General features: G+C 38.6%; 1 protein-coding gene across 2 annotated transcripts in view; it reads left to right on the forward strand.

Moving 5' to 3' along the window:
- The window catches only part of Spag17 (sperm associated antigen 17), a 212,105-nt gene that overhangs the window by 124,956 nt on the left and 62,370 nt on the right, over positions 1-24,779 (forward strand). For both annotated transcript variants that reach the window (XM_046458329.2, XM_058583589.1), the window contains 5 exons: positions 1,508-1,621; positions 11,362-11,537; positions 14,676-14,793; positions 17,667-17,845; positions 19,533-19,692. In XM_046458329.2, coding sequence (XP_046314285.1) covers positions 1,508-1,621; positions 11,362-11,537; positions 14,676-14,793; positions 17,667-17,845; positions 19,533-19,692 — 747 coding nt within the window. The remainder of the gene's footprint in view (positions 1-1,507; positions 1,622-11,361; positions 11,538-14,675; positions 14,794-17,666; positions 17,846-19,532; positions 19,693-24,779) is intronic.

A 24,779-nucleotide genomic window follows, 5' to 3' on the forward strand; every position in this document is an offset into this window, starting at 1 on the left:
ACCGTAAGCAACTTAGTGAGACCCCGTCTTGAAATAAAAAAAAAAAAAAAGAAAATGAAAAGGGCTGGGGATATGTGTCAGTGGTTAAGAGCCCCTGGGTTCAATCTTCAATACCCCTACCCCTACCCCCACCCCCCCAAAAAAAAGAACATACCAAAAAAGGAAAGAATGTGTGATAAAGACTCTGTGTAGCCCACAAAATCTAAAATATTTACTGTCTGGCCATTTTCAGAAAAAAAATTTGTTGCTGTCTAATCTAGATGAAACTGTCCAACAGCAGACAGGGAGGAACATGGGGCGGGGCTGAAGAATAGTGGTAATTGCTCACCACTGCTTGCTTTCTTCTTTTCCATTTTATAAAGGTTTAGTTATTATTTGGTTTTTTTATTGATTGATTGATTGACTGATTGTTTGGTCTTTTCCTCAGAAGGCACGTAGGAGCACCCCTCTCAATGCTTCTTTCTCCCTGGGCATCTCCAGTGATATCTTGGATGCTCACAGGGGTTCTCATTCTTCTCTCCTTATCATTCTGGGTTGCTCCTGTGCTGTCTTGTAACTAACTTCTGGATTAGAATTTGATAGTCCTTGTAACCTGAGAATCAAGCTCCTGCTTCAGGCAAGGGCAGTGTTCTTTGGTTTTTAATTTAATTGCTTTCTCCTTCCTTTGTTCCTGTTTTCCTTTCTTATGCACAATTTGCAAAACTTTATCCTCTATGACACCTATGTCTTCTTCATGACTTCCTTCTGTTTGAATGGTTGTTGTTCTGGGCTCTCAGATACTCTTTTCACTCAATTTCCTAAGAAACTCAGTTGAATCTCAAAAATGACCATCCTCCCCTTCAACTCATCCACCAAACACTGAATGGTTTGATTGGGGCAGCATGTTTTAAATTCCAAAAAATGATTTTAAAAATATCGTCATGTGTTTAAAAAATTCAAATGTTTACTACTTCCATAATTTATATTTTACTGAGTATGTGTTCTGTTCATTTTTTTTAATGACCAATATTCGTCTCTCTTTCCCTTAGTTCTCCGAAATGGTTTGTTTTAAAGCACTTGTCCTCAGGTCTCTACCAATACATCTTATTAATACTAAATGCAAATGCCTATTTCCCTGTACCCTGATTGACACTAAGCATGATCTTTTTAAAATATACATTTTTTTTAAAGAACAGTTTTCAGTTCATAGCAAAATTGAGCAGAAATTACAGAGATTTCCCTGGATCAATAAAATTCAGATCAATAAAATTCTTATGGCTATGCCATTAATCAGTTTATATTCTCTTTTCATTTTAACCTAGAGTCCTTAAAACGAGAGTGTCCTGTTCTCATCCTCATAAACTTGTTTTCCTCTGACATCCTTAGTACAAGGTAGGGGCTATCCCAACTATTTTTAAGCTGACTGTGGGTAGAATAGTTAAGACCTCCATCCCCAGGCTTCCTGCTGTGTTTTGCTTACATTTCTTGAATAAAATGAAAATGTCCTTCATTTTATTTTGCCTTTTAGAAGTATCACGGAAAGAGAATATGGCTGTCAGCAAGTTCGGATCCTTTTCTGCCACCTTAGAAAATGGAATCTGCCTCTCAATAAGTTACTATGGATCAAGTGGAATGGCACCAGGTGAAATAAATATAACAGAAGGGATATGTGCCCCATGGTCAGGGATCCCTTCCCACCCTCAGATTGCACATTTGCCAATAAATCTGCTCTGATTTAATGCTTCCTCATAGTTTTTCTCAAGGTGGAGATATAGTTGTGTATGTGTGCATTATATACGTATATGTGTAGGTATACATAAGTATATGCGTACATATATAATCTTTCATCTATAGCAAATAACAATGTTTGGGCTTTTAAATACCATTTATTGTGTGTATAATCTTTCATATAATCATGAATATACATGTAAGATTATACGTACACACACACACACACACATTCACATATTCCAATTATCTTTGTTAACTAGCCCATGAAAATACTTCTATTAGTTGGTGCCAAAAAAAGCATGATTTCCCAAGGAATCCTCTTGGTTTCTACAGAATAATATTTTTTATGAATCCTGTGCTGTGGAGCTGCTCAGTGTGTTTCAGGACATTAGTCTTAAAGGAGTCATTCATTGGACATCTTGAAGGATTTCTCTTCCCTACTTTCAATAAACAAATTCTCCAACTGGAAACTATTTCCTTTCAAACCACAAAATGGCATGTCATTTTACAAGAACCAATTAGGAAATCTGTGGGTTTTCATGCATTTTAAAGGGATCTAACCGCAACATATTTTTTAAAAAGCATTACAGAATCAAGAGCTAATTCCTATTTTATATAGCCTTAAAACTATGTGTTAGGACAGATAGCCATGCACCTTACTATGTAGTTATTTTTATGTAGGGACAACATTCCCAGGGATCATTCTAATCTTGTTTGTTGATGGAATTTGAAATGTCTCTAGTGCCATGACCAGGAGATGTCTAAAAGCAGCTAGGAATGTGGATCTGGAACTGGGAATGAAGGTTATGCTTTGAGATAGAAATTCTGGAGTCAATATCATGTAGACGGCACTTGGAGCCCCAGTGGTGAATAAAATCATACATATTTAATATATATAATGAAAGCTGTCATCACCGGCTGCGTATCACAATCACATGTAATGCTTCACAAATAGAATTACTTGGGCCTAATTTTCTGAGTGTGGTTCAGTAGGTCAAGTAGGGTCTTAGCATCTTTTTTAAAAATTTCATAAGTAATTAATTATTATGAGCTGTCAGAGTTGAGAACATAATAAATCTTAGGACCTAAAAACATTTAAAGGGTTGACAAAAAGGAAGAGTCAGTAAAGAAGACTGAGGAAAAATTGACAAAGAAGTGCAAGCTCTAGGGAGTGGTGTCCTGGAACCTAGAAAAGAACAGAGTTCAGGATGAAACGAATGCTCTGGAGCTCCACACAGGATTCTTCAGCAGTTCTCATTTCAGGATTACAACAGTCTCTTTTTTAAAAAATTTATTTACTTTTAATTTTAGGTGGACACAATATCTGTATTTTATCTTTATGGGGTGCTGAGGATGGAACTCAGTGCCCCATGCATGCTAGGCGAGCACTCTACCACTGAGCCACAACCCCAGCCCCCTAACAACAATCTCTTTTTTTTTTTAATTTTTTATTGTGGGTTGTTCAAAACATTACAAATTTCTTGACATATCATATTCCACACTTTGATTCAAGTGGGTTATGAACTCCCACCTTCACCCCATACACAGATTGCAGATTCACATCAGTTACACATCCATTGATTTACAAATTGCCATACTAGTGTCTGTTGTGCTCCGCTGCCTTTCCCATCATCCACCCTCCCCCCTCCCCACCTCTCCCCTCCCCTCCCCTCCTCTCTCTCTACCCCCTCCACTGTATAACCCTGAGGGTCTCCTTCCATTACCGTGCAATTTCCCTTCTCTCTCCCTTTCCCTCCCACCTCTCATCCCTGTTAAATGTTAATCTTCTTCTCCTGTTCTTCGTCCCTACTCTGTTCTTAGTTACTTTCCTTATATCAAAGAAGACATTTGGCATTTGTTTTTTAGGGATTGGCTAGCTTCACTTAGCATAATCTGCTCTAATGCCATCCATTTCCCTGCAAATTCTATGATTTTGTCATTTTTTAATGCAGAGTAATACTCCATTGTGTATAAATGCCACATTTTTTTTATCCATTCGTCTATTGAAGGGCATCTAGGTTGGTTCCACAGTCTTGCTATTGTGAACTGTGCTGCTATGAACATCGATGTAGCAGTGTCCCTGTAGCATGCTCTTTTTAGGTCTTTAGGGAATAGACCAAGAAGGGGAATAGCTGGGTCAAGTGGTGGCTCCATTCCCAGCTTTCCAAGAAATCTCCATACTGCTTTCCAAATTGGCTGCACCAATCTGCAGTCCCACCAGCAATGTACAAGTGTACCCTTTTCCCCACATCCTCGCCAGCACTTGTTGTTGTTTGACTTCCTAATGGCTGCCAATCTTACTGGAGTGAGATGGTATCTTAGGGTGGTTTTGATTTGCATTTCTCTGACAGCTAGAGATGGTGAGCATTTTTTCATGTACTTGTTGATTGACTGTATGTCCTCCTCTGAGAAGTGTCTGTTCAGGTCCTTGGCCCATTTGTTGATTGGGTTGTTTGTTCTCTTATTGTCTAATTTTTTGAGTTCTTTGTATACTCTGGATATTAGGGCTCTATCTGAAGTGTGAGGAGTAAAGATTTGTTCCCAGGATGTAGGCTCCCTATTTACCTCTCTTATTGTTTCTTTTGCTGAGAAAAAACTTTTTAGTTTGAGTAAGTCCCATTTGTTGATTCTAGTTATTAACTTTTGTGCTATGGGTGTCCTATTGAGGAATTTGGAGCCCGACCCCACCGAATGTAGATCGTAGCCAACTTTTTCTTCTATCAGACGGCGCGTCTCTGATTTGATATCAAGCTCCTTGATCCATTTTGAATTCACTTTTGTGCATGGCGAGAGAAAGGGATTCAGTTTCATTTTGTTGCATATGGATTTCCAGTTTTCCCAGCACCATTTGTTGAAGATGCTATCCTTCCTCCATTGCATGCTTTTAGCCCCTTTATCAAATATAAGATAGTTGTAGTTTTGTGGATTGGTTTCTGTGTCCTCTATTCTGTACCATTGGTCCACCTGCCTGTTTTGGTACCAGTACCATGCTGTTTTTTGTTACTATTGCTCTGTAGTATAGTTTGAAGTCTGGTATCGCTATACCGCCTGATTCACACTTCCTGCTTAGCATTGTTTTTGCTATTCTGGGTCTTTTATTTTTCCATATGAATTTCATGATTGCTTTCTCTATTTCTACAAGAAATGCCGTTGGGATTTTGATTGGCATTGCATTAAACCTATAGAGAACTTTTGGTAATATCGCCATTTTGATGATGTTAGTTCTGCCTATCCATGAACAGGGTATATTTTTCCATCTTCTAAGATCTTCTTCTATTTCTCTCTTTAGGGTTCTGTAGTTTTCATTGTATAAGTCTTTCACCTCTTTTGTTAGGTTGATTCCCAAGTATTTTATTTTTTTTGAAGATATTTTGAATGGAGTGGTTGTCCTCATTTCCATTTCAGAGGATTTGTCGCTGATATACAGGAATGCCTTTGATTTATGCGTGTTGATTTTAAATCCTGCCACTTTGCTGAATTCATTTATTAGCTCTAATAGTTTCTTTGTAGAGCCTTTTGGGTCTGCTAGATATAGAATCATATCATCTGCAAATAGTGATAATTTAATTTCTTCTTTTCCTATTTTTATGCCTTTAATTTCTTTCGTCTGTCTAATTGCTCTGGCCAGTGTTTCGAGAACTATGTTGAAGAGAAGTGGAGAGAGAGGGCATCCCTGTCTTGTTCCAGATTTTAGAGGGAATGCCTTCAGTTTTTCTCCATTCAGAATGATGCTAGCCTGAGGCTTAGCATAGATTGCTTTTACAATATTGAGGTATGTTCCTGTTATCCCTAGTTTTTCTAGAGTTTTGAACATAAAGGGATGCTGTACTTTGTCGAATGCTTTTTCCGCATCTATCGAGATGATCATATGGTTCTTATTTTTAAGTCTATTGATGTGGTGAATAACATTTATTGATTTCCGTATATTGAACCAGCCTTGCATCCCAGGGATGAATCCTACTTGATCATGGTGTACAATTTTTTTGATATGTTTTTGTATCCGATTCGCCAGAATTTTATTGAGGATTTTTACATCTAGGTTCATTAGAGATATTGGTCTGTAGTTTTCTTTCTTTGAAGTGTCTTTGTCTAGTTTAGGTATCAGGGTGATGTTGGCCTCATAGAATGAATTTGGAAGTTCTCCCTCCTTTTCTATTTCCTGAAGTAGCTTGAAAAGTATTGGTATTAGTTCTTCTTTAAAGGTTTTGTAAAATTCTGCTGTATACCCATCCGGACCTGGGCTTTTCTTAGTTGGTAGTCTTTTTATGGTTTCTTCTATTTCCTCAATTGATATTGGTCTGTTTAGGTTTTCTATATCCTCCTGACTCAATCTGGGCAGATCATATGACTTAAGAAATTTATCTATGCCTTCACTATCTTCTAATTTATTGGAGTATAAGGATTCAAAATAGTTTTTGATTATCTTCTGTATTTCTGAAGTGTCTGTTGTGATATTGCCTTTTTCATCCCGTATGCTAGTAATTTGAGTTCTCTCTCTTCTTCTCTTCGCTAGCATCGCTAAGGGTCTGTCGATTTTGTTTATTTTTTCAAAGAACCAACTTTTAGTTTTGTCAATTTTTTCAATTGTTTCTTTTGTTTCGATTTCATTAATTTCAGCTCTGATTTTAATTATTTCTTGCCTTCTACTTCTTTTGCTGTTGTTTTGCTCTTCTTTTTCAAGGATTTTGAGATGAAGTATGAGATCATTTATTTGTTAGTTTTTTCTTTTTTTAAGGAATGAACTCCAAGCAATGAATTTTCCTCTTAGAACTGCTTTCAATGTGTCCCATAGATTCCGATATGTTGTGTCTGTGTTTTCATTTATCTCTAAGAATTTTTTAATTTCCTCCTTGATGTCTTCTATAACCCATTGATCATTCAGTAACCTATTGTTCATTCTCCAATTGATGTATGCTTTTTCCTTCCTTCTTTTATCGTTGATTTTCAGTTTCATTCCATTATGATCAGATAAGATGCATGGTATTATCTCTACTCCTTTATATTGTCTAAGAGTTGCCCTGTGACATAATATATGATCTATTTTTGAGAAGGATCCATGTGCTGCTGAGAAAAAAGTGTAACTGCTTGATGTTGGGTGGTATACTCTATATATGTCAATTAGGTCTAGGTTATTAATAGTGTTATTGAGTTCTATAGTTTCCTTATTCAACTTTTGTTTGGAAGATCTGTCCAGTGGCGAGAGAGGTGTGTTGAAGTCTCCCATGATTATGGTGTGGTGGTCTATTAGACTCTTGAACTTGAGAAGAGTTTGTTTGACGAACATAGCTGCACCATTGTTTGGGGCATAAATATTTATGATTGTTATGTCTTGTTGGTGTATGGTTCCCTTAAGCAGTATGTAGTGTCCCTCTTTATCTCTTTTGATTAACTTTGGCTTGAAATCTATTTTATTTGATATGAGTATGGACACGCCTGCTTGTTTCCGAAGTCCATATGAGTGATATGATTTTTCCCAACCTTTCACCTTCAGCCTATGTATGTCTTTTCCTATCAAATGCGTCTCCTGTAGGCAGCATATTGTTGGGTCTTGTTTTGTGATCCATTCTACTAGCCTGTGTCTCTTAATTGGTGAGTTTAAGCCATTAACATTTAGGGTTATTATTGAGATATGGGTTGTTCTTCCAGCCATATTTGTTTATTTCTGTTACTAAACATTGTTTGTTTTCCTCTTTGATTATTCCCCCCCCCCTTTACTGTCCTAGCTCCCACTGTTGGTTTTCATTGTTATTTTCCATTTCCTCTTCCTGTAATGCTTTGGCGAGGATGTTTTGAAGAGATGGTTTTCTAGCTGCGAATTCTTTAAACTTTTGTTTATCGTGGAAGGTTTTAATTTCATTCTCCATCCTGAAGCTTAATTTCGCTGGATACACAATTCTTGGTTGGAACCCATTTTCTTTCAGTGTTTGAAATATGTTATTCCAGGATCTTCTAGCTTTCAGAGTCTGTGTTGAAAGATCAGCTGTTATCCTGATTGGCTTACCCCTAAATGTAATCTGCTTCCTTTCTCTTGTAGCTTTTAAAATTCTCTCCTTATTCTGTATGTTGGGCATCTTCATTATAATGTGTCTAGGTGTGGATCTCTTATGATTTTGCACATTCGGCGTCCTGTAGGCTTCTAGGATTTGGGATTCTGTCCCATTCTTCAAGTCTGGGAAGTTTTCTTGTATTATTTCATTGAATAGACTGCTCATTCCTTTGGTTTGGAGCTCTGTACCTTCCTGTATCCCAATGACTCTTAAGTTTGGTCTCTTAATGTTATCCCATATTTCTTGGATGTTCTGCTCATGGTTTCTTAACAGTCTTGCTGAGCTGTCTATGTTCTTTTCCAGTTGAAATACTTTGTCTTCATTGTCTGACGTTCTATCTTCTAAGTGTTCTACTCTGCTGGTAGTATTCTCCATTGAGTTTTTAAGTTGGTTTATTGCTTCCTGCATTTCTAGGATTTCTGATTGCTTGTTTTTTATAACCTCTATCTCCCTGTATAGTTGATCCTTTGCTTCCTGGATTTGTTTGCGTAATTCGTTGTCGAAGTGATCTTTCATTGTCTGATTTTGCTGTTTAATGTCTTCCTTGATACTCCAGATCATCTGAAGCATGTATATCCTGAATTCTTTATCTGACATTCCATCTGCTGCAGCTGTTACCTCTTCTAAACTTGCGTTGACCTGCATTGCTTGTGGTCCTTTCTTTCCTTGTCTTTTCATACTGCTTGCGTATCTTTCCTGCAGGTGCGGGCAGCGGCTCTGCTCTCTCCTTATTCCAATTGGGGTGTCGTGGCTACCACGCCAGCAGGTCACTGGGCCTGTTCTGGGAGCTGGTGGCGGCTCTGTTCTGCCCCTACTCCAATTGGGGTGACGAGTGTACCACGCCGGCAGGCCACCGGGCCTGATCCGCCGGTCGGTTGCAGGTTTGCCTACCCTGCAGGCGCGGGCGGCAGCTCTACTCTGCCCCTACTCCAAATGGGGTGACGTGTCTGTCATACCAGCAGGCCACTGGGCCTGTCCCGCTGGTCGGTCGCAGATCTGCCCACCTTTCGGGCACGGGTGGAGGCTCTGCTCTGCCCCTACTCCAATTGGGGTGTCGTGACTACCCCGCCTGCAGGACGCTGGGCCTGTTCCTGGCAAGGGAGGTGACTCTGCTCTGTCACTACTCCAATTAGGGTGGTGTTTGTACCATGCCGGCAGGCTCCTGGGCCTGATCCGCCGGTCTGTTGTAGGTCTGCCTACCTTGAAGGCGGGGGCAGCGGATCTGCCCTGCCCCTCCTACCACGCCTGCGGACCCCTGGGCCTGATCTGCAGGTTGATCACTGGTCTGCTCACCCTGCGGGCACGGGTGGCGGTTCCGCTCCGCCCCCACTCCAATTGGGGTCACGTGACCACCACACCGGCAGGGCCTGATCCGGGCGTGGGAGAAGGATCTGCTCTGCCCCTACTCGAGTTGGGATGACGTGTGTACCACACTGGCAGGCCACTGGGCCTGACCCGCCAGGCTGTCACAGGTCTGTTTACCTTGCAAGCGCGAAGGGCAGCTCTGCCCTGCCCCTCCTACCACGCCCATGTACTACTGGGTCGTGGGTCTGCCCACCTGGCGGGTGTGGGTGGCGGCTCCGCTCCGCCCCCTCTCCAATTGGGGTCACGCGGTCACCACGCTGGCGAGCCGCTGGGCCTGCTCCGGGGGCTGGCGGCGGCCCGGCTCCTTCCCTCTGGCTCGAGGACAAATTGAGGAGACTCGGGTGACTGAGCCTCACCCCCCTTACCAGGAGACCAACTGCTTATGTCACCGCTGGTATTGATGAAGATCTCTCCTCCACCGCTTTCTGCTGACATCAGATCTCTGCCATGTTGGTATCCTATGCGAATGGCAGCATTTCGTTCCCCTTGCTGGGCAACCCAAGCAATGGGTGAGTCCTGACCGGCCCTCAGCAGGACCCGGACCGAGACGCAGTTTCCGCGGGCTCCTAGCCCCGGTCCAGGGAAGTTCCGGGAGCCGGAACTCGGCCGCTCCGTGCTCGGTGTAAGCTCCTATAAGTGTAAGCTCCAAGAAGCAGTCCCCGCGGGCTCAGTTCCGGGAGCCGGAATTCGGCTGCTTAGTGCTTGGTGTTTGCTCTGATAGTAGCAGGGTCCAAGAAGCAGCCTCCGCAGGCTCCACAGCCCTGAGCCAGGGCGGTTCCGGGACGGTTCCGGGAGCCGGAACTCGGCCTCTCCGTGCTTGGTGTAAGCTCCTATAAGTGTAAGCTCCAAGAAGCAGTCCCCGCGGGCTCAGTTCCGGGAGCCGGAATTCGGCTTCTTAGTGCTTGGTGTTTGCTCTGATAGTAGCAGGGTCCAAGAAGCAGCCTCCGCAGGCTCCGCAGCCCTGAGCCAGGGCGGTTCCGGGACGGTTCCGGGAGCCGGAACTCGGCCACCCCGCGCTCGGTGTTCACTCCGATAAGATCAGATTTTAAGAAGCACCCAGGCGCTGAACCCTAGCAATCTGTCTGCAAGCCGCAGGCGAATTGCAGCCTGAAATTACCTGTTCTATGGCTGAATGAGCTGCGGTCAGTCAAAAACAGGTATGGTGACGTCAGTTTACCAACATGGTGGCTGCTGGCCTCCTCTGTGGTCTGACCGGTGTGGAGAACCGAGATGGACCGCTTCCTTCCCCCGTCTCTAACCCAGACTTCAGCCCTGAGTGCGGTGCTTGCGCGGCTGGCAGAAACTGCCCAACAATCTCTTAAAACACGGAAAAAATAGATCTAGTGCAAGAAAACTTCATTTATCGTCTCAGCCAGAAATAATCCATTTCTTTTCTGGATTCCCTTGTTTGTACCATTTATTATATTCCTATTTAATATGTCCTTATATTCTGCTATTTGAGTTCAGATCTGTTATGGTTTGGATCTAGCAACGTCCCCCAAAAGCCCATATGTCAGGCAATGCAACAACGTTCAGAGGTGAAATGATTAGATTATGAGAGCTGCAATCTCATCGTTGAATTAATCCACTTGGTGGATTGATAATTCAAGTGAGCCACTGGATGGTAACTGTAGGCAGGTGGGGCGTGGCTGGGAGAAGTAGCTCATGGGGGCATCACCTGGACTATATCTACACCTGGCCTATTCCTCTCTTTTTCTGTCTGCTTCCTGGCTGCTATGACCTGACCAGCTTTCCTCAGTCATGCCCTTCCGCCATGATGTTCTGCCTCACCTCAGGCCCAGAGCAATGGGGTCAGCCAGACATGGACTCAGCCTCTGAAACCATGAGCTCCAAGTTTTTCCTCTTTTATGTTGTCCTTTTCAGTTATTTTGGTCACAGTGACAAAAAGCTGACTAACAAGAACTTAGTGTGCTTCATTTATCAAATAAATGAATGGAAGTGTAGTGCTGTATCATTAAAGAGTTTATGCTGTAGATGTGAGAGCAAGAAATAATGGCTCAATCAAGCATACTAAAGCATAAAATCTTTCTAATTTTCTAACTATAATCCTGATTTTTAAGTGAATATCACCCCTATGAAATACATACAACTAAAAAGGCAAAAATTGCTGCCAACTTGTGTAAAATTTTTAGATGTGTTAAAATTTAACAAGCATATCAAATATGAATGTTCAATTATTTTGGTTTTTTTTTTTTTTTTTTGCTTTTCCTGTTTATAGAAGAAAAGGATCCCAATTTGGATATAATGTTGAATATCCCTTCAGCACTCACTACAACGGTGATTCCTGTTATAGTAAACATTCCTCAGGGTAAAGTAAAAGGGAAAGCAAAAACCAAGGAAAAAGCCAGAGAATCCATTAAGGAGGAAGAGCACCCAAAAGAAGAAGAGAAAAAGGTAAATGAATCTTGACACAGATTCCCAAATTGTTTCGGCCTCAATGTTAACTTTTTAAAAACCCTTACTTCTGTCAGTGGTATTATCATAGTGTGTTATGGTTTGCGTAGGAGGTGTCCCCCAAAAGCTCATGTCTGAGACATTGCAAGAATTTCCAGAGGTGAACTGATTACATTGAGAGGTGTGACCTAACCCATGGATTAATCCATCAATACAGATTCACTGGGTAGTAACTGTGGGCAGGTTGTGTGTGCCTGGAGGAGGTGGGCATGCCTCTGGGGTTTATATTTTGTCTCTGATGAGCAAAGCTGTCTCTGCTTCCTGGTTGACATGTCCTGAACTGCTTTCCTCTGCCATGTTCTTTCACTTATGATGTTCTGCCTCACCTTGGGCCCAAAGCTGTAGAGTCAGCCATGGACGGACAGAGACCTCTGATACCATGAGCCAAAATAAACTTTTTTCCCTCTACATTGTGCTTGTCAGGTCTTCTGGTCACAGCAATTAAAAAGATGACTAAAACATAGTATGTATACTTTTTATTGGAGAGACACATTGTTATTCCTCATAGTTTCAACTATAAGAATTTGCCACAAAAAGTTGGGACAAATAGCCATTCACCTTACTAGGTAGTCTCACTTTAGGAGACATTCTCCTACAAAAACTGACTCGGATTCTTAATTCTGAGCTCTGAACAACTTAACTCAGTCTTTTCCTCACTGTGGTCTTTGCTTTTGTTAGATAAATTCCTTCTGTTTCCTACATTTATTACTTTATAGAGCTCTTTGGAGATAAATAACAATCAGAAGACACAGATCTGTGTCTAACTAAGCAACAGAAACAATTCCATTTGTTAGACTTGGACTTAGACACTGGTGTGCTGAGAATTCATCCAGACTAAGGGACAGCCCATTGCTGGTTAAAGGGTAGCCGACCTTCTAACCCCAGCCCTTCATCATAGGACACACATGCACACACACACACACACACACACAAACACACACATAGGCTTTAATTTTAAACATTTTGCTAATGGAATACAGACCAAAATTCCATCAAAGGAGAGCCATAAAAGAGGGACAACAAGAAAACTACTTGATTCTTTATATTTACCACTAAAAATAAAAAGTACAAATAATCAACTTATTAGAAGGAAAAAAAAGTGTGAAAAATGCTCAAGAACCTAGATATCACAGTCTGATGCTTTAAAATTTTTAAGGTTTAAATGTTAATTTGCCTTTGCACCATTTTTACATAGCTATACCAAATGTGTTTTCTCATGCCAGGTGACTTGATCTTTTTTTTTAAATCAAGAGCTCAAATTTTGAACAGAATAACCACAGATAATTCATTTAAAATGAATTTAGTCCAAAGAAACTTGGTAGCACACATATCTGTTCACTCATTGTTTTTAAAAATTGATGATAATGGAAGGGTTAGAGAAGATTATTATTGATTTTGTGTGTCATGATAAATTTGACATGGCAGGTCTGTGTTTTGCCATTCATTCTACAGAATTTCATAAGCCTTTTTCTTCTTAATTTTGCTTTCAGTTTTTAATTAATTTTTAGCTAATCATGCATATTTTTTCCTCTATTAGAAACAAAGACAGAAAAATCTAAATGATCTACAATAGAAGACTATTTAGAAAAGATGGATCCAGCAATTAGATAGTATTTAGAGAACCAACTGAAAAGCTGAAATGATTATCATTAGGAGTTGTACATTTACTCAAGCAAGAATTCAGACATTCTGCCCAAGAATTTATCAGAATTTTAAAGGGCATATACCCAAACTCTCATTAACTTATAAATCACTTTTTATTATCTTTTTTTTTTCCTTGTAGTGTTTTCACTTGCTACAAAAGCAATGCATGTTCATTATAAATAGATAAATGCAAACACTATATTAGTATAATAACTTTAGCACCTAATTATAAAAAGCACACTAAAAAATGCAGAAGGTATGCTGGTTCCTGCACATTCCACCTGTCTTTGTCTTTTTGAGCTGCTATTATAAAATATGTTAGACTGAGTTATTTTACAAATAATAGAAATTTATTGCTTGAGATCTAGAGGCTGAGAAATCCAAGACCAAGGTGGGGCAGACTTGATGTCCCATAGATGGCACCTTCTATGTGTCCTCACTTGGCAGAAAGGGTGAGGGGTACTCTGTTCAACCTCTTTTATAAGGATACTAATCCTAGTCTGAAGGCAGAACCCTGATGGCTTTATTTCCCAAAAGGCCTGTCTCCATGGTGGGCCTGCACTTTGGGTAAATTTTGAAGGGACACCAGCATTCAGACCATAGCATTCCCCTTACACCTTGTACATCCAAGTGGAGGCATTATTCAAGGCCTTTTTCTAGCCCCATTTCCTCCATGAATCCTGTATTAGCTTTTCATCACTGTCACAGAATATCTGGGGGGAAAATAAACTGAAAGGAGGAAACATTTATTTTGGCTCACAGTTTCAAGAGTTTTCAATTGGTCAATGCTTTGGATCTGACATGAAGCAGAACATCATGGGAAAATGACATGGAATAAGAAAGCTTCTCAGCTCATGGCAGCCCTGAAGCAGTGGGGAATAGGACAGGGACAAGACAAATCCTTCCAGGGTATACCCTCATTGACCTACTTCCTCCAACCAGGCCTCACCTCCTACAGTTTTCACCACCTCCCAATAGTCCATTCAGTTATGAACCTATCAACAGACCAATCAACTGATGATATCAAAGGACTCCTGATCCAATCACTCCTTGAAAACCCCACATCTGAATATCGCTGCATGGGGTACCAAGCCTTGAACACATGAGCTGTTCAGAGACATTCCAGGTCCAACTCATAACAAATCCTTTCCCGATTATTTTCATTAACTTTAATATCTCCCTTTCCCGAGGAAAGACATGCCAGCCATTTGGTACCATCATATCATTTTCTCATCTGTCTATTTGCCATTCTACAAGAAGAACATAAACTTCACCTTGGCAATGACTCAGTATCCTTTCAGGATCTATTGCAGGGTCTAGTTAGCTGTTCACAAGTTATGTCACAAGCACTCACCAAGACCTTTCTTAATCAAAACAAGTAATAGCTCATTTAAAGAATGACAGGCAATTATTTACATGCAAAATTATTTGCAGGAAGAAGTAGAACCAGAACCTGTTGTACAAGAGACTCCTTACGTTCCTGTCTTCCAAAACCTAAATGTGTCTTGTCCCAGTGGGCTCCTACTGACCTTCATTGGGCAAGAGACTACAGGTAAGTGCTAGCTGGGGTGGGGCAGGGAGGCAGGGAGCCAGCATCTTATAGAAAACATATTAGCATTTAAAAGTGTCTATTTTCCTATCACTACCTTTTGTTGCAAATGAGCAATAGATTAATATTTTTAAATAATGAGAATAATAATGATGATCATTTTCAAACATTTACTATGACTGAATTCTGCCTGAGTATTTGAAATATATATGGAAAAATACAAATATTATGATCTAGGTACTAATAACTCCATTTTACAAAATAAAGGCATTGAGGATTTAGGAGGATCCGTAACTTGCCCAATTTCTAGGTGGCAAAGCCAGTGCTCCTAACAGCTCCTAGGAGGACCTGATTTTATGCCTCCCCAGAGGGCCATAGGTACAGCACATTGTAGTTCACCAAAACAAAGGACAGTGAACACAAAGTAGATTGAGATGGGTGCACATTAAATCAATGAAGAAAACCAGGCTTGATTCCCAAGTATCAGAATATAATTTATATATTCTGTTATTTCTGTTGGTTCTATACATGGCTTCTCACCTATTCAGATGAGCAACTAAGTACAAGTAGGATTTCTTTAATTAACCTGATGGGGTAACACACTGGCAATTGATTTTGAATATAATTTAAATGGAGAACCACTGCTGTAGAAGTAGGAGATTCAGCAAAGGCTGCACCAAACTAGGACTTGAGTTCCAAAGCTGGCCCTGGCATGAACTCACTACATGATTATTTAAATCACTTACTGTCTCTGAACCATGTTTCTTCATCTGATAAACATTAGATTATACCAATGCTTATTTATTTTTTCACAGCCACACATTCTCTTTAATTTTAATTCCTTTTGCTACAACACATTTGCAAAGTGTATCTATCAAAGAAAAACATCAACTTATTTTTTTTAAATGTAATGTTTTATTTGTTTCACCAACCAAAAATATATTTAGTTATATGTAGTTAATCTAATTTGTCTTAATTTTGCTTTTCATTAGGCCTTCTGAGTTATTAAAAATAGACCATGTAACCCTGATCTATTTCTAAGAATCCCTCGTGGTGCAGATTTTCCAAGATGGGACCCACTGGGCTCAGTGGGTCTTCCACAGTCTGAGATATAATAAGTATACTGGGAAGGATATCATTTCTAAGTTCCAGGGTGTGTTTCTTTGCTTGATCCTATTATAAAATCCCAGCTTTATGCCTGTCACATCTGTCTTTTGTATTACTTTTAGTATTTACCCTGTTTGCTCAGCTTCATGTCAAGATAGAGCATGTGGTTATTAACTCTGCCTGGAACATGCCATCTCTTAAAAAATCTTCCATGTATCATGAACATCCTATTTCAAGTATGAACATATCTCTAACATAAATACCAAAGTAGCAATATCTTTAAGGTCAGGCTTTGAATATCAGAAGGAAAAGCCTAGGTTTGAGTTCTCTCCTGGGTGATTTTGGAATTCAGTGAGAAATTATTTCCAAAGTCAAATAGGGTGTTGAATGTTAGTAGAGTTTGTTGTTGTTGTTATTGTTGTTTTGTGGTAGTGGTGGTTGTTTCTACTGTATAAGAAATTATTCAACTGAGTACAGAGCTGCTCTGGAAGCTGAGGCAGGAGGATCACAAGTTCAAAGTCAGCCTCAGCAACTTAGCAAGGCCCTAAGCAACTTAGCAAGACCCTGTCTCAAAATCAAAAATAAGAAGGAGTAGGAATGTGGCTCAGTGGTTAAACACCCCTGGGTTTAATCCCTCATGCCCCAAAACAAAAAACAAACAAAAAACTTATAACCTCTCCAAGCTCTATTTCTTTACTTGAAAACTCTGAGAAATGAAAGTGTCTAAAAGGTTGCTGAGGTGGACTGAATAAGACACAAATACCAAGCACCTGGCATATATAAATATGAATTAATATTTTATTTTATCACTATTACTACTTGTATAATTTGAGGGGTGTCATAAAGGGCCCTCATTGTGAAATAATTCCCCACTATCCTGATAGAGTTCTTAAAATCTCATCACTACATCTTAACTCCTGCAGTAAACCATATTATAAATTTAAAGGAAATTATTAAATTAGCAAAAGCAGAAAAGGCACTATATGCCAGAATTTCTCCATAGTAGCCCCAGGGATTGAATCCAGGGACACTTAATCACTGAGTCACATCCCCCAGCCCTTTTTATATTCTATTTTGAGACAGTTCTCACTAAATTGCTTAGGACCTTAGTAAGTTGCTGAGGTCTTTGAACTTTGCCTCAGCCTCCAGAGCCAGTGGGGTTACAGGTGTGCACCACTGTGCCCAGCTAGTACTTTCTTTTTGAAAAAGCATATTAGGTGCTTTCCTCCTTATTAGCCAACAGCAGAACACTGAGAGGAACCTGGGTCTGGTGAAAGGTGAGGGGATTGTGTTAAATTTGAAAGATGATAGGTGGCTTGGGAAGGACATAAGTGAGGGACTTCCCTGGGCTTCTGAGCAACCAGGCAACACCATGGTAGCAGTGTGTACCCACTGTGTATTTACTCAAAGGAGAAAGAAAAGCACCAAAAGAGAGAAAATGAAAACACCCAATATAGCAAAACTCTCCTTCCTTCATAATTTTGCCCTGAGATGTTCTGGGCTTCCTTACAGAGAATGGCTTATTCACAGAGAAGGTACCTATCACGCATTTACAGATGACCTTATTCACTACAATTAAGTGCAACAAGGTCACTGAGGAACCAGTTCTCTGGGCCATCTGTCACGGAATGGAAACTGCACTATTATTCAGATGCAGACAAAAGAATGAAAACAGTTAAGTAAGAAAATAACTCCTAGTCTCCCAGCATTGCCCAGTTTGCAGAGTAGCTTTTAATCTTTTTATTTTTCTTTCTTTTTGTTTTTTAAAGATCAGCATGTTGTAGCTGAGGAGCCCACCTGGAACATCATGATCCGTCAGAGTTACCCAGAGAAGTTGAAGCACTCTCAGTTCTACAGGACAGTGATGCCACCTGTGGACCAGGAGGTATCAAGAGTTATCACCAGTCAAGGCACGGTTGTCAAGTATATGTTGGATGGATCCACACAGGTAAAAGAATATATTGTACAAACTATTCTACTGCAAAGTCAAAGACTACAAGTAAGGAAAAGTACTCTAGCAGGGAAGAGAACAAATAGAATAGAATGACACCTTAAAACAAGAAATAAATAGTAGATTAGTTCAAGGAAGAAAACACCATCTAGACAAAACAATCGACAAGTACACTTGCCATTTCTGTGCATGATCTAAGATTGCAGACTGAACATAGTGTGTACCTCCTTTCCCTCTCAAGTCAACTGAAAGTAATGGGAAAATGCTTTTAGGTAATAAATCCATGAAAGTATTAAAGAATAACAAAATGTATCACCATTAGATCAGAATATTTGGAAAATTCCTAGAAAATGCAAGTCAGATCAGATCAGATTGATGGAGAAACAAGAACCAAGTTTAAAGCATGTACGAGAGAAAAACTGTAAAAATCAACATGAGAGTTCGAGCATATATTCTACCTCTGGATTCAGAAAATCAGGGCAGTTCTGCAGGTTACCAGTCAAGGCACTTATTACTATCTGGAGGTTGGGAACATGAGACTAAGAAGCCATGATCCCTGTCCCGCCCTACCACAGTGATCACAAGGGTGGAGTTCCTGAAAACAAACATTACCCCACCAAGAATTGACAAGTGATTTCCAATGAGAACTGAGACCGTATACCTAGGAATTATCAACCTGGAGGGAAACCAACCTCATGAAAATAAAGCATAAATTTCAATAATTTATAAAATCACCCAAATATAAGAATAAATACTTAAACAACAAAAATTAATTAACATAGGCAGAGACTTGAGAGAATAATAATTTCTCAACAAAATAGCAACTTAAAAATCCTACGGGGATAAAAAGAGTGCTTATAAATGAAAAATAATTGTGAAAGATCAAGGAGTAAGGGGTGGGTTATGAGGAAGATTGGAAAAAAAAGATGTGGAAAAGGGATATATGTAGTAGAATTTCTAGAAGAAAAAAATAGAATAAAGGGGGGAAATAATGAAAAAAAAAAACAACATTAGAAATTTCCCCAACACTTAAAAAAATACTTCAGTTTACATAGATCCACCAAGTGCCAATCAGGACTGACACTAATCAATCTTTAAAAGATCATAAATATGTCATCATGCAATTTTAAGACTGCACAGAAAGAAAAGCTTTAAAACCTCCTGAAGGGAACAAGTTACCTATTAAAAAAAATAAGAACCTGATACACATTTGATTTTCTTGTCATATTCATTGGGAGGCTATCCATACTGATACTGATAGAAAGATGTATCTGTAGTACCCTAGAAATATCATACATACTAAGTAGATATTAGTAAAAACTACACATGTAAGTACATATATATCTTTAAATATACTCACTTGAAAATTTGAGATGTATAGGGAAAGAGTGAAGAATAGGGCAAAAAAACCTAAATCAACAAAAAATGGAAAGTGAAAAGAAACCAACCGGAAGGTAAATGGAAAATAGAAAATCCTATTATCATGCTGATTATTAAGCTGTTATCTTGGAGCTCTAAACCTACCCTTTTGTAACATTCTTTGTGATGCTGAGTCTGGAGGCCTACCATCAGCCTTTCTTCTTTGGATTATTTTGAACCTATTTCAGTTGGACACAGAGTGTTTATTGCTAACTAACCTCTTTTTTGCTTCTGAGAATGCTGAGCACTCTCATTCTCCCTTCAGATCCTCTTTGCAGATGGCACTGTGTGCAGTAGTCCTGATTCAGGTCGTGTTTATTCTTCTCCTGAAATGCCTACCAGCCTTCATAACGGAGAGTTGAGGGAATCACCTTCTCAACAAAAATCAGAAATACCTCCCTTTGAGATTGCCATCACAAAGAAAGGTGACAATAAAAGCTTCTCAATTGATACTGGTTTTAATATAGTCTGAAGATGTTTAATAAGTGTTCAATATCATTAGCATAATAATTCTTACCTTTGCTATGAATATATTCACATATATACATATACATACAGTTAATTTTTATTGTAATAGCAGAATTATATATAGTTTCATGAACTGCTCTTTTCTCTTAATAATAAAAAATGAAATTTTTCCTATGCCATTATATACTCATACACAACATTAGCGATACCACCTGGGCTACTACTTAAGGGTTGATTGAGAAGGTCAGGGGTGTCAAAATTCTGAGCAGCACATCTGGTTTGCTCTTTGCCTTTCCTCATCATCACAAGATGGCACAGCAGTTCCAGCATAAAGTCCTCATATGGCAACTTCCAGGTAGAAGAGAGAGTGAATACATGCACTCCCTTCATAATGTCTCTCTTCATTATAGAGGAAAATATTTCCAGACCACCTGATGCCCAGTAGACCTCCTCTTGCATTTCATTGACTAGACCTGGCTGTGGATCTAGAGCGAGAAAAAAAGTGTCTGACATTTTTTGCCCTTGTGTCAGGAGAAGAGCATGACTAAAATGGGGGAAAAGAAGGTGGATAACTGTTGAGTAAGCCACCAAGTCTGACATAATTGAAATCACTGTCCTGACAAGTATTCCTCATGTATGTGCCTACCACAAGGATAATAGGGAAATATCTACTTCCTCATATCCTTGCAATGATAGATATTATCATCATTTTAACCTCACTCAACCTTACTAATAATCAATGTATTTAATCATTATGCTAATCTGCATTTATTTGATTACCAGTAAGGTTAAACATTTAGAGATGCTTGTTGGGTTTTCATTTATTTTGTGACTTTTCACAAATATTTAGTATTTTAATTATTTTTTAGGTCTAAGTATTACCTAATTTCTATTATAGCTCTTCCTTTGACTTTCAACTTATTTAAACTTCTTCCAACCTTTCCAAATCTGTTTCTAGTTTGCTTTTATAATTGATTTTATTTTTTTAAATTTAGTTATTTATTTGAACTAGGGATATTTGAGAGCAGAATGTATTCTGATTCATTGTACACAATCACAGCACAACTTTACATTTGTATGGTTGTACACGATGTAGCATCGCACCATATATATATATATATATATATATATATATATATATATATATATAAAATTGATTTTAAACTAATTGTTTTAAAGGTATTGAAATGTAATTTAAAGCCTCATATACAGTCAAGGTTTTAAAAAATTCTGTGCTTGAAAATAACAAGTATCCTATAGTTATTACAGTGTTCTCTATATTTATTAGATAAAACTTGTTAGTTGCGTTGTCCAGATCTGTGTCTGATTTCAGTAAACTTGTCTGTAAAGAACAAGATAGTAAATATTTTAGACTTTGTGAGCCATATGGTCACTGTCATAATTACTTCACTTTGCCATTGGAGCATAATCATAGCCCTGGATAATACATTATTAAATAAGCCTTGGCTCAGCTCTGTTCCAATAAAAGTATGGTCACTAAAACTTGAAGTTCATATAATTTTCAAGTGTCATAAAATGTTATCCTTTTAATTTTTTTTATCTATTTAGAAATTTCTTTAAAAATAATCACCTCATAAACTATACAAAACAGACATCAGGTCTTATTTGTCCCACAGGTCAAAATTTTCCTGTATCTTTACATATTTTTAAATTTACTATATCAATTTATTCAGCAAAATTATGTTTAAAGTTCCTGGAAGGATAGAATAATCTCTTCCAAGCTGTACTCCTTATAATTTAATCTTTATTTCTTTACTTGAAAAATAAATTTGTCTTTTTTAATGACTGTCAGATTTTCCTTCACATGTTTTGAAGATATAATTTTAGATATTTACAACTTTAGAATTGCTATACATTCTTGGTAAATTTAATCTTTCATCATTTTGCAATGCTTTTTATCCTAGGACTCTTTCTTCCCTCTAATGTTCACAGTGCTTAGATTATCATAGTATTGTGGGATTCTTATGCAAAGAGACAGGGCATCGGAACATTCAGCAAGAAACAGTGTTTTATTGGTGCCCATTTTATTGGTCTGGTACTGGCCGAACAGATTCGGTATCCAAAGGCTTAGCCCAAAGCACAGCAGGGCTTTGTCTTATATAACTCTTTATAATAGTTACTCTGCCCTTGATAGCTTTTTGTCTCCCATATAAGATAATACACATTCTGATTGGGCATTCTGTTTTTATAGTATAGAGTGGCAACCATGTTATAACAGAGTTGTGGAATGTGCACATTGATACTGTGGGTCTGTTGATTTGACAGATCCACAGGGCAAAGGAGAGATACCATGTTATCCCTCCTTTGTTCTGAGAAACAAAGGAATAGTCATTGCAAGAAAGCACAGCAGCTTCAGACCTCACCAGCTGTTGTTTAATACTTTACCAATATAACTTTTTCCACACTTACATTTTACTTCCTGTGGCTTATGTTTCAATGTGTCTCTTAGGAGCAGCATGTAACTAGCTATTTAAAAATTAAATTGGAATTTTTTTGTCTTTAGAGATTTTAGCCCATTTACTGTATAACTGATATTTTCTGAAATGTCTTTACTTTTTCCTCATTCTTGAAAGAAAAGCCACTGTATGTAGTGTTCTAAATAAACAGCTATTTTCCCCTAGTACATTCAGAGTAATCTTCCACACTCCTTGCTTCTGATGTTGCTGATTTAAGAGTTGACTGTCAGTCTAATTGTTGTTGCTTTAAAGAAAATCTGCCTTTGAAATATTAGGCTTTTATTACAATTTCAATATGATCTGGCTAAGTGTGAATTTCTATTCATTTATGAGGAAGTGTGGTGCCTTGGGCTTCTTGAATTTGTAGATGAGCATCTTTCATTAATTCTGCAAATTTCTTCTTAATTATCCATTCAAATATTGTTTTTGATAATTTCTTTCTTATATTTTTCTGTAATTTCTATCAAATATATGTTAAAAGCCTTTTTATGTCTTTCATGACTTCTGTTGCTTTGGTCCTCTCAGCTTCATTCTGAATAATTGTTTTAGATCTCTTTCAGCTCTCTTTGAAACTGTTCTATCTCCTGGAAAACATGCATGTTAATTTTTTTAAACTTCAGCTATTACATTTTTTTGACATGACTTCTCTTTTGGAGAATATAGGCCTTTAGGTCTCAGAGTTTGGGAGACATCTCATATTAAACTCACCCCACTCTAGACTGAGTAGGCTCCCTTCCATTCCTCTCCAAGTCGTACAACACTAAGCAAGCAAATACCCAAGGTCTAGCAGTTTGACAGACCCACAGGGCAAAACGCCACGTAAGTGCTATTTTTACCTTTCTGGGGTCTCACTTTTACTCAAACCTTGGCATGTGTTGACCTTACTGTCGTTACCAGCTCACAGACACTTTGGATTAAAAAATGTTCTCTGGGAGTTGAGTCATTTTTGGCGGAATTCTTGGTATCAAGTCTCTGATGTTCCTGAAAATGGAATCCCAGCCATGCCTGATCCTTTTCTCTTGCTTTCAGTCTGATCTTTAGCCAGTTTGCTTCACTTTATTGATTTCTGTTCTTAATACTGGAAGATTAGTTGATGAAGTTTCAGAATCTGCATGTAATGCTCAATTCTTTGTGTTGTTTCACCTCTCATATCCATCCTATCCCTTCATATCCAAATTTGTCCAATTAAAATTGTACTTGTTTATCTCTTGTCTTTTATTCTCTACCTGTTTAAAACCTCTAGACTGCTTTTCCTACTTTGATTAAATAGTTCTCCAAATTCCTTCCAAAGGCATCTAACTAATCTTTTGACCACATTGCTATCCGTCTTCAAACTCTTCAATTACTAAATATCACCTAAAGGAAAAATTCAGATATTTTCAACATATTGCAAAGGTGCACTTTACCTCCTCTCCAGTCTCTTTCATCAACCAAAATCTTCTTGAAATTTATCCTCTCCTAGTAGTTGGCCTGTTAGTAGTTGTCTGAACATACCATGCTATTCCCCAACCCATTCCTTTCCTCATATTCCTCAGGCTGGAATGACTTTTCCGTAGTTTACCTCCTTTGATAAGAAAATAATAGGACAAAGCAGAGGATGAAGAAGAAATGTGAAGCAGTAGAAGAAAAGCTAATACCTAAAGTATTTGCTACCATTTCTGGAGGATCTTCTCTACCCATTCTGAAAATGACATTTTAAATTGCCAATAACATTCTAAAAGTGTAAATAGGTCAGTTAAATCTTAGAGCAATGGAAGGGCTTAACTCCATGTGTCTGTTTTCTTTGGTTGCCCCCATTTATTGAATCCTAATTAGTTAGATGGAGATTCATGCCCTGATATACATTTCCTGGTCTGAACCTGGAAAATCTTCTGGAACTACCAATCCTTTACTATCTTTATATGCAGTTTATTTCTAGTTGTGGGTTTATGTCATCATTGAGGCTTGTAATACTGTCAAATCTTACCTACAAATTACTCATTGTTATTCATGGAAATGGAGTAAATCTGCCCTGAGAGAGTGATTGAGATACGGATCTCATGTGCACATTCTTATGTATGTCTTTGGTGAACATTCTTATGCATGTTTCTGTTGGGCACATATCTAGGAATTGAGCTGTCAGGTCATGGGAGTTCACTTGGTACTGGGCATCTTTTTATTCTGATGGGTTCAGTGTTGTGCTTGAACTGGCTCACAAGAGCCAATTATTAAGTGTTTTAGTAAATATGAAAGCTGGTTGTTAAATACAACCATTATTAAAAATCAAATTATATTAAAAGCAAAAGTAATAAGCATCTGAAGTGCATTATTGCCTTCTTCCTACATTTGACTATCATCTTATACTAACTGTACCTGAATGGTAGAGACATCATGTGGTGATGTGCCACCATGTACCTCTTCAGCAGCACCACACAGGTGACGTGAAATGACCACACTGGAGGATTCACACACGAAAAATGGAAAATGCTTCTAATTGGGGCTCAATTTACTGCTCTGTTGATTTATATAGACTTAAGAAAGTGATGGAGAAAATGTTAATAAGGCAAATTAAAATCGAAGGTGTCATG

The sequence above is a fragment of the Marmota monax genome, unplaced genomic scaffold, assembly GCF_021218885.2.
Source record: "Marmota monax isolate L192 unplaced genomic scaffold, Marmota_monax_Labrador192_F-V1.1 WCK01_AAM20220418_F8-fsc00087, whole genome shotgun sequence".
Taxonomy (NCBI): domain Eukaryota; kingdom Metazoa; phylum Chordata; class Mammalia; order Rodentia; family Sciuridae; genus Marmota; species Marmota monax.